This window comes from Urocitellus parryii, chromosome 5 (assembly GCF_045843805.1).
Source record: "Urocitellus parryii isolate mUroPar1 chromosome 5, mUroPar1.hap1, whole genome shotgun sequence".
In the NCBI taxonomy this organism is placed as follows: domain Eukaryota; kingdom Metazoa; phylum Chordata; class Mammalia; order Rodentia; family Sciuridae; genus Urocitellus; species Urocitellus parryii.
The window spans coordinates 194618889-194636429 of record NC_135535.1 but is presented as its reverse complement, the minus strand read 5'-3'; the positions used below and the strand labels follow the sequence as shown (position 1 = coordinate 194636429).

The 17541-nt window shown below is 40.9% G+C and overlaps 1 protein-coding gene across 3 annotated transcripts in view; it reads right to left on the bottom strand.

The window, feature by feature from the left end:
* The window catches only part of Acsl5 (acyl-CoA synthetase long chain family member 5), a 41237-nt gene that overhangs the window by 5194 nt on the left and 18502 nt on the right, over positions 1 to 17541 (bottom strand). For all 3 annotated transcript variants that reach the window (XM_026389123.2, XM_026389124.2, XM_026389126.1), the window contains 15 exons: positions 16997 to 17105; positions 12935 to 12999; positions 12718 to 12819; positions 10735 to 10834; positions 9779 to 9957; positions 8954 to 8986; positions 8814 to 8865; positions 7962 to 8035; positions 7549 to 7626; positions 6296 to 6430; positions 3783 to 3917; positions 3230 to 3325; positions 1165 to 1237; positions 803 to 891; positions 405 to 521 (listed from right to left, as the gene is read on the bottom strand). In XM_026389123.2, the coding sequence (XP_026244908.1) occupies positions 405 to 521; positions 803 to 891; positions 1165 to 1237; positions 3230 to 3325; positions 3783 to 3917; positions 6296 to 6430; positions 7549 to 7626; positions 7962 to 8035; positions 8814 to 8865; positions 8954 to 8986; positions 9779 to 9957; positions 10735 to 10834; positions 12718 to 12819; positions 12935 to 12999; positions 16997 to 17105 (1437 nt within the window). The remainder of the gene's footprint in view (positions 1 to 404; positions 522 to 802; positions 892 to 1164; positions 1238 to 3229; positions 3326 to 3782; positions 3918 to 6295; positions 6431 to 7548; positions 7627 to 7961; positions 8036 to 8813; positions 8866 to 8953; positions 8987 to 9778; positions 9958 to 10734; positions 10835 to 12717; positions 12820 to 12934; positions 13000 to 16996; positions 17106 to 17541) is intronic.

The following is a 17541-nucleotide window of genomic DNA, read 5'->3' as shown; positions in this document are numbered from 1 at the left end:
GAAAGAAGAAAATCTCAACTCATATGGGTCTTGGTGTCTTCTATAACATTGTGGTCAAAATAGCAAAAGTAATCTGGCCTAGAGAAAGAAAATCTCTCTAGCTTTGGCAGGTCTAAATTACATGTTAGCCTACTTCCTCAGGATTTTATATTGTTGGTCCCTGGAAAAGCTATAACTAGAACACAGATCTCCCAATTCCTTGGCCAAGCTCTTTGAAGGTTTTTTCTCTTTATAGTAAGAGGAATCCACAAGCCAGAGAGGATAGAAGCCCCTCCAACTGCCTCAGCTAATTAACCTTCTTGTATTTCTGACTCTCTTACAATAGGCAGATTGCCACCAGCCTCTCTCTAGATTGCTCTCCCTGGTGCAGTAGCAGACTCTCAGAGTTAAGAAGAAATACTTACTGGAAGCCAGCGACCAATGTCTCCAGTGTGAAGCCAGCCTTCCTTGTCCAGGGTTTCCTGTGTCTTCTCAGGGTCCTTTAGGTATCCTTGGAACACATTAGTGCCCTTGATGCAGATCTGCACACCAGACAGAAAGAGATTGTAAAATAGCAAAGTTTGCCACTCTCAGCAGGGCGCTTTATGAAAACCTGCTCCCACCTTAGTCCTCTGATTATTTTCACTACAGTGGAAAGAACACCATGTTTTAGTCCCCACTGTAGGGAATCAAAAAGTACAGCTCAGATATTTAATCCCTGATAAAGATCTCAACGGAGCCAAACCCAAAGCTTCCCATAATTCTGTGTTCTTTCTGATCTAAACCTCTCTATCCCTCTGGCTATAGGGCATGACCTACCCACCTCTCCTTCATTGTTTGCTGAGAAGTAGTTCATGTCTGGAACATCTTCCAGCTTCACATAATTGCAAGCCACAGGGACACCAACGTGACCTAGAACACACCTCTCTGAATTAGCTCGGAAACCATTAAAGTGATAATCCCAGGCATAGTTCTGAGATATTGATGGATCAACTCTCTAAAAAAAAAAATAGGACTGAAAAATCATCCTGTACCAATGCTGAAGTGTCAAAATAGGCAAGCTGGGACCCAAACCTTAAGTTTGCATTTGCCACATTGTTTTGGAGCATCAAGATTATCTGAACTCCCAAGTCTTCATTCAGTTGGAACTCTTCTCACTTTCTGCCCAGCAGATGGACGGCCTACCTGATGTCCAGTCCCCAGGTGATGTGATTGTACAGCCAGCTGTGCATTCTGTTTGACCATAAGCTTCAAACACCTGGGAAACCCAACAAGAGCTTTGAGACTTACTCAAGGTAAAGGATGAGCTAGCCAAGCCTTATGGCCAAGACCTGAGGAAAGCAAAGTTTCTAAGTGTCCGAGGCATTTAGTTTCTTAAAAACTAGATAGGAAGGTATGCCCCAGCTATTAAGTCTTTACAACTGAGGGCTCATTCAAAAACCAAAAAGGTTCGGAAACAAACCAAAGTATGGAAACTGAGTAAGAAATGTGGCATTTCAAGTAGGTGGGAAAATGCAAATTATTCATTAAGTGATATGCTACCCAGTGGCACCTGGATTTGAACCTGGACAATGGAACACCATTGAAGGAACTGAAGAAATGGAGCAGCATTATAAAGGAAAATGGCTCTGGCTTTGATAAAAGATGGGGGTTGGCAAACGTTTTTCTGCACCAGTAAAGATATTTTCAGCTTTGGGAGCCATCTGATCTCTGTCTCAACAACTTAACTCAGCCAGTATAGCACAAAAGCAGTCATAGGCCTTACATAAATGATCAGGTATGGCTGTATTCCAATACAATGTCATTTATAAAGACAGGTGGTGGCCAGATTTGGCCTGTGCTTCAGTTTGGCCACCTTTGGTACAGAAGATAATCTTGACTGGAGAGAGGCTAGTGGCAGGAAGTAAGCTGATAGGCTATTGCAACGGTGGGCGTGGCTATGATATGTAGCGTTGGTAGAGATAAGCAGAAAGGCTTAGAGAAGACATGTCTATAAGTGGGGGTGGAAGCAGGATTTTCTGGTCTATTTGTCTCAGAGGTTAAGGGAAAGGAAAATATTAAGAATAGCCAAAAGGGTATCCATTTTGATTATGGTTTTATGGGCAGGGACATTATCTATGAGGACAAGTCTGTGCCTGTGTTCTCTTTTGTTCATGCTGTGCATAATTGGTTGAATGAGCAAACTAGTTATCCATTAGTGGGGAAGCAACTAGACAGTATCCATGCCCAGTCCCTTTACACAGCCCAGATGGGATAGAAATGAAAACAGAAAAACTGGAAAAACCATAAGGTTGCCAGAAAATATGGGTAGGGAGAGTCTTATGAAATAATGAGGATTTAGAAAGTTCTGTCTAAGCAATTCAAAAGTCACACATTGTAAACAACCAATCTTATCACTTCAACATTTGAAATAGTAATACATAAGGCAAAAAGAAAAAAGATGAGACCAGGAAAATATTTCTCTTACGACAAAGATTAATCTTATTATTATATGAAGAATTCTTAGCATCATGAGAGAGAATCAAATCACCCTTTGCCCATTTTTCTGAAAAAATTTAATAAAGGGATTCATGAAAGAAATTCAAATGTCAATAAGCAATAGAAAAGATATTCAATGTTAATAAAAGTAACATTGCAATACGGTTTTTTCATTTTAAGATCACTAATTGGCTAAGGTTTAAATGACAAAACCTGTCTCTAGTGAGATGAGACTGCAGGAATATGAGGCATCAGGCATTATTTGTGAGAATGTATATGAAGGACACAATCTTTCTGGAGGTGAGTTTGATTATACACATTAACATGTAAGTATATATAGATATAGATGCCTGCACTTTGATCCAGTAATTCCTACCTGCATGGATTTAAGTTGACAATTGCATAAATACTTAAGAATTCACATGCCCTTAGCACTTTATTGACCATAACAGTGAAAAAAATGGTGAGCAACTCAAATGCTATCAATAGTAGACTCGTTTGAGTCATTCAAAGAACTATTGTAAAACCATTAAGATGATGTGGCTTTTTATTTGACAAGGAGCAATTCTGATTGGATAGTGTTAAAACAATATTCTAGAACCCAGATTCCATTTAGGCAAAGATTTCTATACCCAGATGCATAAAGAGTTGACTAGTCAGATGTTTTCTTTTGATTTTGAGATTTTTGGATGACTTTCTCTCTGGTACATTTCATTGTGTTTTCATTTTTATTTTAGTAGTGAGTTCTATTTGTGCAAAAGCAAAATCTTACCGGACATCCCATTGCCGCCCGGAGAAATGTCAAGACCGAAGAAGAGATGGGGGCAGCTCCAGTAATCAGGACACGAACCCTCCCACCCAGGTTGTCCTGTTCAATAGAGACAAAAGATCTGCTGAAACCTTTCTATTTGGCTTCAATTTCTTCCAGTGTAAAATAAGCATAACAGCCTACCCAATGTTGTTATAGAATTAAACACTTAGATTATGTGCATTGTGGAAAAGCACCAAAAAAGGTTAGCTATCATCGTTATCACCATTCAGGCCAGAACCAGAGCTTATATATATATACCTCAAATAATTTGTATTTTGGGGTCCCCTGAATTATTCATAATCTCAACAGACCATGCAGGAGAATAATAGAGAATTCTAGTACCTACATAAAATCTGTTTAATTCTTTTTGACCAAATCTGTTTGGTGGCAAAGTTGTACGAAAAGAATATAAAAGGTGAAGAGTCTTGGTTACAGTAATGCTCAAACTTGAGAGGAAGGACAAAGTGTGCTGAACTCTATTTTCTTGGCTCTGTCTAGGACCTACCCAACTTACCTGGATCTTTGAAAAGATTAATTTGTCCCATATACTGTCACGCCTGATGATACCATTTTTCACTTCATTGAATTTACTGGAAACAGCTAGGTTCAGCAGGAACTTCTTCAGGGGGGTCTTGGCTTCATTTTGTACCTGCAGGGTGACAGCTCCTTTGAGTAGGACGTCTACCAGAGATACTTAGAAAGGTCATTAATAAACCATAGATGATGCCTTCTAGTTTCGTATGATGCCCATGTTCATGAACTGGGTTGCTAATTAACAATGAGCCCAGAGAATTACAGCGACACTCAGGAAGCAATGAACTTAGTATCTACATTCAGAGCTCCTGCCTTCCCAGATTTCTGGTCCTTGGTAAACAACTTTCACAACTTAGATAAGCCAAAGGTGATCAAGAAAGACTACCTACAAAATCACTAGGTTAAAAAAAGAGATTAAGAAGTAACTCAGTGAGTACCCCTCTAAAGCTTTTGATGTAGCAGATCAAAGAAGGGCTAAGGATTCTGACTTTTAAAAATAATACCTCCCTTTCCCTTCCCCTGCCCCTATGATAGGTTTACATCCTAATCTTGGAAAATTACCATATTTCTCTATTAACAAAAATGCCCTAAGCCACAGAATATGAATATAATTCTCTTTGCTACTTAAATGGTTTCTCCTCATTGACCTTGACCATTTGACACAATTTTCCCAGCTCATGTTATTTCCCTGGTCTTCATGGTGATAATATAGTCCATCAACCAGACTCCTACCCTAAGAAGAGTTTTCCCAAGTAGCTCAAAGAAACTCCTATATTTATGCAAATAACTCCTGACCTCCATATGCCAGTATTCAAGATTTCACTGTACAAGAATTCAGATTCAAGAAAAATCCAGTTCTTTTCAGTTGAAAATTTGAACAAGATCTCTCTAGCCATCTTCTATGTTTATGTTTCTATTTTTGGTCTCCAACAATCAAGGTTGTTCATTCTCTCCTTCTAATGCAACTTGTGCTCTAGGCTCTATTCATGCTTACAACATTATCATTTTACCAAGATTTCACTTTCTCCAAGACTTACAATAAGTGCTGCCTGCACTGTCTCTGAACCATCAGAGATTTCTTAAATAGTCACACAACTCACTCTCTTGCTAACAAGATGCTAACAAAGACTTAGAATTACAGATTTATGTTAATAAAGCCCTCCATTTAAAAAATAAGTTCTAGAAGCAAATTGTAGGTTAGGTATTACAATATTATAACATACTATCTTTCTAAAAAAAATAAGTCCAACAACAGAAAAACTATAACAACACAATCTAATAAGAACATAGTATGATGAAGAACAGTTAGAATTGTTAACAATTCTGTTATAGATTTGGGCTTTCAATGTCCATGCATGCTGCTCTAGAACCATGCCTGCTCTGTACCTGGCACTCCAGTTTGGCCTCTGGTAAGAGTCCAAGAGTGATTGGGTAAGTTGGGATCTCAGAGGTAGAGTCCAAAGCATGTGAAAATGGTCACGTATTATTTCCACAAGACTATGGAATTACGAGAAGCTTTTATACCACCTGTCTTCAAATCCCAGCTTCAATGGCAACTTGGAGAAAGTAGTCAATCCAAGACTTAGGTGAGAAATACATAAGACGATCTTAGGACATCAGAAAGCAAGGAACCTAACAAAGACTACTGGGATCATGTCAGAAGGACACATGAGCAACTTGATAGTGGTTCCCAACTTCTAAGATGGGACAATTTGAATATCAAAAAGAATGTCTAAAATAGATTAAACAAATATGAAAATCATGAATTCATAATAATACCCACACACACAAAAAAAACTTTCAGTGATCACTTTTGAAGATTGCTGGAACAACAATTCATTATTCTGAAGACAGATTAATTAAAGGAAAGAATTAAATATTTGCTAAGTCTTTGTGATGAGATCTCAGCTAATGACTGCAGGAGAAATGATAAAATTAGAATTGGAAGAAAAGATCACCTTTTGCAAACCCCAATGAGCAGTGATCAATGTCAGCTAAAACAACTATGTGACAGTATGATTCTGCCCTTTTTCCTCCTTAGATGTGCCTGCCTCTGGGCAAGTTCTTTAACTTCCAAGGCTCAGTTTCCTCATTATCAGAAATAGGAAGAAATGTGCTTTTCTGTTTTGGTGAGGATTAAATGAGAGAATACATTTGCAATGTATATTACAGGGCCTGGTGCCTTGGCAAGAATCTCAATTAAAAGCACATATAAACCAGAGTAACAACTTCCCAGTAAGTTGGCTGAACATGAAGAGGCTCCCCAAGTCTGAGTTGAGTACCTCCTCAGATCAGTAATCTTATCCAGAGAAAGGGGGATTTCATTTATTGTGGTTTCTCATAGCAGAAGTGGCAAGTGTGGCTTTAAACAGATACTTGAAGACTGGGGGGTGGTGGTGGAGCTAATTTCTTGATATTACTCAGTCCTTCAGAGCCCTAGCATGGGCCTAGATTACAGATGGTCTCTCCATCTCAGAGCAAGCAGGTCAGTACCTTATCATAGATCCTGTTAAGGAGTCGAGGCACTGTGGGAAACACTGTAGGCCTCAGTGTCTTCATGTCATCAGGCAGCAACCGGATATCTCCTTGGAAGAACCCAACTCTGGATCCGCAGGAGTAAAGGACAGCCTGAAAGCAGAACCAAAGAGGAGGCTCAGAACACAGGACCACTTTCAGTCTTGACTGGGAATGAAGAAGTGAGAATGAGCTGCTGGGCACATTTCTTGGTACATCACCCCTGTCCAGGTCAAGGAACCCAGGACTCCAAGAGCCTCCCCAAGAAAGAATGGAAACTCACTTCTATTGAGGTGGCAGGAAAGATAAGACAGACTGTGAACCCCAGGTCCTGCCACAACTCCACCACAATTCTGTGCAACAGCCCAAAATATCATCCTTCATAAGACAGGGTTCATTAAGTGTCCCTAAGAAAAACTGTCAAAATGGGACGTGCCTTCAATTTTAAGACCACCCCTGTTTCAGAAGTGTCAAAATATTTTAAAGGTTCACTAGAATCAATTTTTTTTTAAATCAGTTACATGTAAATGCTTTAGTCCAATCAACTAAATCTCATCTTTTGACATTTTCTACATCAACCAACAATAAGGTGGATGAAGAAATATGGAAGAGGGGAGCAGAGAGGAGGTTTTCCCACCATACCTATAACTATGCTTTTGAAAGGTCAGTCAACCAAATCAAATCAGCCTCAGAATAGCTGAAAAAATCCAGAGTCCATTCCCAGAAGGCAGAAGCACAATGTTCCTCGGCACCAGGTGTGCTGGTGACACCATCTTACACACTCAGATGTGGTGTGAAAAATCCCTGGGGACATCTCTCATCTCATCTGGATCAAAGACTCCTTCCCTGCCCCTCTATGGGGAGCCTCTTCTTCTCTAACCCAAGATCTTTTTTTTTTTTAAGTCTAACTAGTATAAAGTAAAAAGGGTATCTCATGTGTCAGCTCAGAATTCAGGGCAGACATGCAAGTCCCTGGTGGGGATCACTGGACTCATACCTTGTGAAGGCAGAAGCAAGGACGAGCCTCCTTGGGCACATGCTCAACAGAGGAAGAGTCTGCAGGGGGTCAGAGGTCCTGCCAGGATTTGGACTCAAGTGAGCCAACTCCCTCTCTGAGGCTGACACAGTTCAGAGAAGGCTGTAAGTGCTGCATCGCTAGCTTTGGAATATACGTGGGACCAGCAAGTCAGGCCCTCCTTTTCACACACATGCTAGGAACATAGGACACTCACCTGTACAACCCTCTCAAACATATGAGCCAAAGGCAGATAGGATATGGTCACATCCTCTGGTGAGGGCTGGAAAATATGCTGTAGATCAGGGGACAAAGAGGAGCAGCAGTAGATTAATGCCAACTTTCTCGTCCAGTGGAGATTTAAAAGCTACCCCTTCTTGGGACTGCCAGAGCTGCACACTGTGTACTAAGAGCTGCTTTGAACTGCGTAGAGAGTAAGATTTGCAGTGATCCTAAAAGACGGAGGCTTGAAAACATAACTGCCTTGCAGACAAAGGCTATTCTCAGGCCTTTAACCTGATCTCCCCCCCCCCCCCCGGCCCCTTTCTCTGTCTCTTCTAACTTTAAGAACAAAAATCTTATAACTGGTTCACATTTTAATGAGGGCTTCTTTTTCAAATGACCACTGACCTCCAGACATCTGAGAAAAGCAGCAGCATTTGAAGCAATGTTTTCATGGGTTATCATCGCTCCTTTGGGGTCACCTATAGGAAATAAGAGGTGCAAAGAAAGCCCTTTTATGTAGCTAATAGGTAGCCTTTGGCCTTGAAAGCAGCTACATTCAATTGGTTCTGTTCAGAGGGCCAGGAACTTTTCCCTGTCGCTGTCTTTTTGTGGATGTATATACCTCTGTTTAGGAATGATGAATGCCCAGAGAGTCTACTACTCAATGCACTGTTGACCTTCTACTGCCACGAGGGCAGAGCCACGATCTCAGAGAGCGACACGGTTGAAAAGAAAAAATCAAGTAAATCCCTCCAGTGCTGTTCATATGTCTGAGACTTCAGATCTAACAATATTACCTAATAGTATTGCTGTGACCCTTACCAACCAGAATGGATGGTAATGTATCCTGGAATGGATGCAACTGTAGAGCATCATGGGCTACATTTAAAATGATTAAGCACTCTACTAGCTGGGGAGATGTCAGGGAGGAGTACAGCCCATTGTGAAGAACTGTCGCTGAGCTACCCCGATGGAATGAATGAAACCATCCCAGTGGTGTCTAATAAAGAGAGTGTTAGAGGTTGAGGGGAAAATAGACTTTATGAAATCATCTTTAAGGCCCCTGACATCCATAGAATGTAAACACCTCCATGTGCATTCAGTGAAATCTACTCACTTTTGTTTGATTTTTTTTTTCTTTTCTATTTGGGACTCTATGTTCAAAACGCTTGGACGTAAGAACTAAGGATGGGGGTCCTGGTAGCCCACCATGCTTCTGGCTGACCAGGGACCCTGGCAGGACCTTGTGGCACTGACCTGTGGTTCCACTGGTAAAGCAGATGATGCTTAGGTCTTCTGGGTTGGGAGGCTAGAGGGAGAAGCACAGGGGCTTAGTCTACCATGAGCTTTGAGAGTGGACCATGGCAAGACTCAAATTCAGGCAGGAGAAAACTTACCACTGGTTTTCTGAAGTTTTCTTTGCCTAGATTCTACACGAACAGGAAAGAGAGAGAGAGAGAGAGAGAGAGAGAGAGAGAGAGAGAGAGAGAGATTCATTGGAACAGACTTGTGACAAATGCAGCCCTCTCTTTCCCTTTCCCACGAGAACACTCTATAGGAATATAACCAAAATTCCAACCTGGATGGAACCCAGAAGCCAATATTCAGGTACAACGGAAGCCCCAGGAAGGAACATGAAGTTTCTTCAGAATATTGACCTAAAGAGGGCAGATCCTGAATGTCCCCACTTCCCACCATACTCTAAAGATGAAGACATCTAGGACCATAACTAAATCTTTGAATAATAGGAATAATTACCCATGTCAGGGCATAAAAAGGGCTGATCACTTCCCTGAGTAATTTACATGGGCTCATTTGGCTTTTTAGCACCCCTGTGAGGTAGGGCCTGTTTTTATCTCCATTTAATGGGGTGGGGAAAGGGAGGTGTGGAGTCATTGCCTCATGTCACCTAACAGATGTGGAGCTGGAACAGGAGCCCAGCAACCTAGCTCCAGGAGCCACATCCTTAGCCATTGCTGACCTCTCTATCCACACATTCTGCTTAGAAGTCTATGCAACTGGCCAGAGAACTTTCTCCTCCTCTGGTGTAGGTTTCTGATTGGTTTTGAAGAAATTATTCTTAAAGCTTCTGAGCAGGAGTCTAATTGACTCCTCTTATACCACCCTACGGAGAAGGGCAGCCCTGGCTTTGTGTAGATGTTCCTTAAGTTGCTCACGATGTTAGAGCCACCTACCAGCTGCAAGCTGCCTCAACATCCTACCTCAGCATCAAACAGGGAGAGGAGCTCGACTCCACACTGCTCTCCTCTCTTCTTCAGCTCGTCATCAAAGGGGTCCATGAGGATGATCATCTTCAGGCCTGGGATGAGGCCCTTTTCCACATTCCCTATTAGGACTGAGGCCTTTTCTGGTGTGTCACAGATGACTGTGGGGATATTAGCTGAAAGCAGAATTAGAGGCAGGGGTCAACCCTCCTGCTCTGCTAAGTATCTGATTGTCTGGTGAGAAGAAACAGATTTTCAAAAAAATTTCAAAACTACTAGATTCCCCAGAGAAGATTACATCAGCAAGTCAGATTTAGAGAGCAATCGCTGAAACATTCCATTGATAATGAATGAGCTGCACTGAAACAGAAGCACCTAGTTTTCCTGCTTGCTGCCAATACATGGACAGCTTCTGAGGAGCCATGAAATTCCTTCTACTTTGGAAATCAGTCAGACAACATGTATGGATAGCTGAGGTAGGGTCCTGTCCACGGGTTTTATTTTGAGGAGGGTGTAGGAGAGACAAGAGGGGGAAACTTTCACTAGACAAGCATTGCTTGATTCTTAAATGTTGGCATTTTTTTTGATACTTGTTTGCAAAAATAGAAAGCTTCTTTGATGTCTGTTGTTCAATCTTCTAGTTTTGTGATAAAAAGTAACATCTTGGGTATATAAAAAGGCTGCTACTTTCCCATTGAACATGGACTTGTTTAACCATGGCATTTTTCTTTTCTTTTCTTTTGTGGTAAAATTGAACACTGGGGCATTTTACCACTGAGTATATCCCTAATCCTTCCTTCAGATTTAATTTTAAGACAGGGCATCACTCAGTTGTTGAGAGTCTCACTAAGGCATTTCAAGTCTGCTAAAATAAAACAAAGCAAAAAGTAGAAAATGAAGAATCATTCAGCATTGGGAAAGAATGAATATGTAACATAATAGCAAATTTTTACCCTTGTTGACAATGTATATGATGGCTTCTGCTCCTAAGGTATCATACAGGGGGACTGCAACCATGGAGTATGTGTAACAAGCCAATTCGGAGATGACCCACTGTGGGAAGAGAAGGTCAAGTAAGCCCTGGACATTGACTTTAAGAAGTATTTAATTCAGACACTCAGTCAACAAATGCTTATTTGGTACATTTATGTAAAAAAGAAAAAAAAAGAAGAAGAAAAGAACAACTCTGTGGAGCTAGCCTTAGAGACTGTCACTGATACCGCTATAAATTATTTAGTTAAATCAGCAAGATAAGATGGGTACAGAGGGGCTGGGGATGTGGCTCAAGTGGTAGTGTGCTCGCCTGGCATGCTCGGGGCGCTGGATTCGATCCTCAGCACCACATAAAGATGTTATGTCCACAGAAAACTAAAAAGTAAATATTAAAAAAATTCTCTCTCTCTTTCTCTCTCTCTCTCTCTCTCAAAAAAAAAAAAAAAAAAAAAAAGATGGGTGCAGAGAACCACAATATGAAGGTAGACCACTATTCAAAGGCAGAGTGTGGTGCATTGTACCCATAAGAGGCAGGTAAAGCAGAGATCACTTCAAGGTCATGGCTATCTGGGGACTGCTTTAGGGAAAGAGATGGAAATTGGACAGAATGTTAGAGAGCTGGAAGGGTCTGGTTATGGAGATGGAGGAAGAGAATGCATTCAAAGAAGGGGATGAAGAAAGACAAGAGGACATGACATAGTGTGTCTACATACTAGCAAACATGAAGGGTGACAAGGAATAAAATTGGGAAGATAGGTCAAAATCTGCTAGTGGTGGCCCTTAAATGCTGGTCTAGTATGAAGGCTGATCCCCCCCCCCCCGGATATACTTCCACAAGATTCATGTTGGAGCCCTAACTCTCCCAATATGACTATTTGAGATGGATAATTACCTATAGGAAATAATTATGCTTAACTGAGATCCTAATAATGCAGCCCTAATCCGATAGGATTGATGTCCTTGACAAAAAGAAGAAATAGCAGGGATGCACATGCACAAAGTCCATGTGAAAACACAACGAGAAAGTGGCCACCTGCGAGTCAAGAAGAGAGGCCTCCAGAGAAACCAAACCTTCCTACTCCTGATCTTGTGTGCTTTATAGCAGCACCCTACCAGATGAACACACTCTGCTTGGTGTTAAGTTCCTAAACTACAGCCAAGAACCCTCTTACTGAGACTGAATGTAACATGCCTGGAGAAGGTATATTCACCATCAAGTACAGCCAGTGCTTTGGGGGATGAACCTGAAACTCTTGCTAAAGCAACTGGCTCCAGCAAGCATATCAACCATACAAAAATTTTCCCTGAGGACACTGGGCATAATGACTTCAATGAAACTTGGAGATAAGATTAGTTTAAATCATCTTGATGTGTAACATCTGCTTCCAACACACCGCAAAGACAGCAATGGGCAGACTCGATAGTGATAGGTGGGTTGGTTAACCAGTTTGAGTACTGGTCAAATGTGCAAATTGCGGTTCTCATACTAACACATCCCTTTCTACAACACCTTTGAGATTGGATTTGGCAGTCCCTCATAATGTCCTTATTTTCCTCATGTAATAATCAGACTGATTTAAAATGATCCATGCTGCACTAGGAAATAAAAGTCCAAACACCCAGACTAGGGCACTGGGCATTCAACCAGGAATTAAGGAGGCTCTGAGTCATAGCTCTTTCAGACAGAAGAATAAGCAGTATAAAATTTTAAAATAGTTTTGGTGATCCATCAGCAAGTGACAAAGCTGCATTGGGGGAAAATAATTTTCTTTATTTTAAGTGACCATAAGAGAATTAAACTTCTGAACTCAGCTACTCAGTTTTATCTAAATTTAAAATAAATCTGGGAACATCTATCTACTTCCTAGAGTAGTTATCTCCACTGATCCAGCTCAGCCAGGGGAGCAGTGGCATTAGGCTATGTTCAGTTTCAACATAGTTACCTCTGGCCTATTCTGAGCAAAGATGCCAACAAACTGGTCTGGTGCTGGCTTATATCCTTTGTGCAGGAGACAGGAGCCCAGGTACTCTGCTCGATCAGATACCTACAAAAGAGAAGAGAGGAGAGACAGAGAAAGAGAAGAGGTCAAGATTAAAAGACTAAATTAGCTCAGGATATAAGAGCAAAACAATCTTTCTAAAACCATGGGCCTGACTCACCTGTTTGTAGGATAGCCACTTATAGGGCTGGTTTGGTTTTCTGTATCCCAAGCAGGGTCCATTGTCTAAAAATAACATTTAAAAAAAATCAACTTAGACCAGAGAAGATAAAGGGGGAATCCAGAAGAGAGAAGGCATGAAGGATAACTCCAGCAAGAATCTGAGCTTCTCTATATGTCCAGGAAATTCAAAGGCAGTGAGTACTTGTTTATCAAAAGCAGAGAGTCCTATGCTTAAAACAATTAGGAAATATTACAAAACATTTGTAATACCATATGGCCTAGTCCACATAATGTGGCCAAATAAAAGTCTACAAGTGAACACCAACATCCAGTATTGAATAATCTTGGATTGAGTTTCCCTATAATAAAAGAAATATATGCTTGTAGCCAGACACAGTGGCACATGCCTGTAATCCCCGAGGCTTTGGAGTCTGAGGCAGTAGGATCAATTGTGAGTTCAAAGCCAGTCTCAGCAAAAGCAAGGCGCTAAGCAACTCAGTGAGACTCTTTCTCTAAATAAAATACAAAACAGATCTGGGAGGTGGCACAGTGGTCAAGTGGCCCTGAGTTCAATCCCCAGTACCACCCACCCCCATATATATATATACATACATACATATATATATATATATATATAAATATATATATATATATTTGTAAAAATACAGAAACAATTCAAATATGAATCTTCATTATGATCACACAAATACCATAAGTTTCTTTCACAGTTCCTTTGCATAGTGTTATAGTTATGCTCACTTGCATATTTGGAATGAATAATTTGGTACCCTTTCTTTCCCGGTTTGATATAAATGTTCACACATTACTTCTCTGTAGAGATTTCAGTGTCAGTTGGATGAAGTGCTCTGCTGATTTTTATCTCATTGTGGGTATTTAGAGGTCATTTCCAAGTTTGATAATACAACAAATATTTTCAAATTGATAAATTCAAATTTAGAATGTTTTCTTAAAACAGTCCCCCAGAATAAAATAAGTGGGTTGGGAAGAGGAGAGGGGCTGCTGTCACCTGGCATCACACTTCTTGGTGGAGTAGTTAGGATCATTTACTTTTCTCCCACCAATGACATATCAAGTTTTATCACCCACTCACAGACAGTAAATAACATATTTTTAAAATGGTTTTCTGGTTTGACCAGTTTGAGAAGTTAAAGTCTAAGCATCATTTAACAAAGCTAGTGAAGTGACGATAGAGAATTAAACTTCTGAACTCAGCTACTCAGTTTTATCTAAATTTAAAATAAATCTGGGAACATCTATCTACTTCCTAGAGTAGTTATCTCCACTCGCCCAGCTCAGCCAGGGGTGCAGTGGCATTGGGCTATGGAAACACTGTAGGTGGCTGAGAAGCTGCCACATCTAAATTGGAGTGGGGCCAAGTTCTTAATGGAAAAATAGAAGGGAAGGAAATTTTATATAGAAGAGTTAGCCAAATTGCTGAGAGGAATTCAGGTCTTGCCAAACGGAAGCTTTCAGAGGAGGGTTACTAGGAACTCAGAAGCAAATAAATGAATCTCTCAACCAAGTGACGGAGGGAAAAAGGAAGGAAAGCAGGAAAGAGATAGCCACTCTGATAAAAGAGATATAAAAAGTGAATAAAGAGACTGTCCACAGGAAACATTGGTACTTTTTTTTTCCTGTTAAACAGCTGCATGAAGGCCCCAGAAGTTAAGTCTCAGGCTGTTCTGTTCCCTGAGCTGGCAAGTCATGACCAGCCAGCCCTTTAGAGCCACTGTTCCCTGGGGGTGCACTTCTGGTGGTCTATCAATGAGCTTGTCTGTCCTGACCTTAGTCACTACTGAGAGCTGCTGTTTATTGAATGTTTACTGCATGCCAAGCACAGTCACTCTTTTGGTCTTCCCAGTGACTGCCATCCCCAATTGGTACTAAGAATTATGAAGGACTGGGGCAGCTTCCTCAGGCTTGCCCAGTAAGCAGTAGAGCTGATGAATATGGAAGAAGTAGACTACATCTCCTATTGCTTCCTGATAAATGCAAATGCTAGGAGAGGCCCCTGCCCAAGGGGCAAGTCAAATGATTGGTACCAAAGGGCAACAACTCAGGTCCTCATTAAACTCTGCCCTAGTCAGCTTTAGCCCATTAGCCCAACTCCTGACCAGGCAGCATAAACCTTTGATTAACGTCACCCACTCACAACTTCTGGACAAAGTAGGCACCCTAAGCTAAGTAGGATTTAAACTCTGATATACAGAATTCCCCTGAAGATTTGTATTTTCAACACACTCTGGGGAGTGTCAGGTCTCACCATGTGAAATTCTGAACCAGTGGAACCAAGGTGAAATCAGAAGATATATTAATTTAACAATATCCCCAGGTGATTCTCAACATAAATAAATTATTGGCTAGGAGTTAAAAGAATATATTCTGTCTGGTTGTATTCAGCCCTAGATGAAACCAGAAGTGTCATTTTTTCTTTTTTTTCTCAGAAATATGATTTTTCTATGGAAGCAGCCAAACCCCTTCTCATGCTTGCTTATATAAGATACTTTACAGACATAGTTTGGAAAGGAAAAAGAAGAAGGAAAGAAAAAGAAAAAAGAAATCATTGAGTAATTGATTGATTGAATTTGAGATTGGGTCTCCTTACATAGCCCAGGCTGGCCTCAAACTTGCGATCTTCCTGCCAGCCTCCTGAGTAGCTGGGATTACAGGCATGTAACCCCAAGCCTGGCTTAAGAACCATTTTACTATTACTGCTTTAATTTTAATTTAGCATTGAAAAAAAAAAACAACCTAAATGAGGTATCTCATGTGCTACATATCACATGCTAAATGACTTGTTTTGGGTTAAAATGACAACACATGCTCAATGAATAAAACCAGAAAGTCCCAAAGGAAATCCTGCTATTTCAGCCATCTTCTATCTGCAGTTGCCAGAGAAGGAAAGAAACTAAAGTTCAGTTTGGTTTGTGTTTTGTTATTTGCTAACAAAGAAATGAATACAAAGTGTAGCCCCCTGTGGAGCCTTCGATAGAAGTTTTCTTTACAATTAAACTTTCACTGTCTGGAGGAGTAACTTTTTAATCAAATACTTGAGAGCTGACCTCAAGTAGAACAATTTAGTCATACAGACTTAGGTTTCAGTATCAGCTCCAACATTTTTTAGTTCTATGATCTGGGGAATGCCCTAGAAACTCTGGAGTCTTCATTTCCTCATCTGTAAAAATGGGGGTGACAGTAGCTGACCCTGAGAGTTGAGGGAAGGTTGAATAAATAATACATGTGTAGTACCTATTGCTATTGCATAGTTAGCACTTGATGGGAGTTGGCTATTAACATCGTCACAATCATAGTTAAGAGGCAAATGGGAAAGGAGGGATAAGAGTCCCCCTAGGCAAACCTATACCTGGCACAATGTCACCTAGAAGAAAAAATGTATAACGAGAGCTGTAAGCCAGGAAACATGGGTGCCTGGCATTGTGTGCAGTGATAGAGACATAAAGGCTTGATCTGCTCCAAACAAACTTATCAAAGTCCATTTGGTATTGTTCCCAAGAAAGCCCAGAAAAAAATGCTTTCTGTGATACTCAGAGTGGCAGTGTGGGCCTGGAGCGTTGTATTGGATCAATGACAGGTGAGAAGTCAGGAGTCCCAAGAGCTAGTCCTGACTCAAACATTCCAGGTGCAAATGCAAGCAAGTATGTTCATGAAAAGCATATTCCTAAACAAATGTAAGGTGCTGGCAAGTTCAGCAGAACAGTGACACATCATTGTCCCAATTCCTTAATGACAGTGTGGCAGAAAGATTTCTTCCTGTGTTATATGAGGAACAGATTCAGAGAAGCAAAGTGCCAGGTTATACAGGTGGAAATGAAAGAATGGGTTTCAACCCACATCTGCCCTATACTGTTTCCAGCATACATCCCGATCCTTTGCTAACGTCGCCTGTACTTCATACGTTGCGATTCTACTTGGACTGTGGCATCTAAACAGCTGGGGTTTTAGAAGTGAGACAGGGAAGGAGAAGGTAGGTAGAGTCCACCTCAGACCCCACCAAGTGAAGCCAGACTTCCAGGCTTACCAGACACAGCGAGTCCTCTTTGGAAAATTTCATACACCGTCTTGGCATCTGGGAAGTAATAGCGCATCAGCTCGTTGTCGTTCTGGTAACTACATTTGTGTGCTCCTCCCTAAGACACAAGACAGAATTGAGGCCAAGTCCAAGTCTCTCATTCCAAAACCTTCACGGATTGAACTGAAGAGAACACAAATGCTGATTTTTGAGGTCATGGGAATGTTCCCTTTACCATTCGATCAATGTTTTGATAATCTAAATAAAGATTGTCACAATTATGTTTTGGTAACCCCTGGCATGTATGTGAATGCAGAGGCAAGATGATAGGCATCGTTTTGCATCTTTAAGAAAAAGTCACACCAAGTTCAAACATGCACTAAATGCATACTATGTGTTCCAGGCACCACACCAACACTGGAGATGAGAGTTAGGACAAAAGGGTTCCCCCTTGATTACCACAAACCAGGGTTTGGGGGATGTAATTGGGTAAGAAGGGAAAAACAAACTGGAATGTACGTGTTGTAATGAAAACACACACACAATTTGGGAAA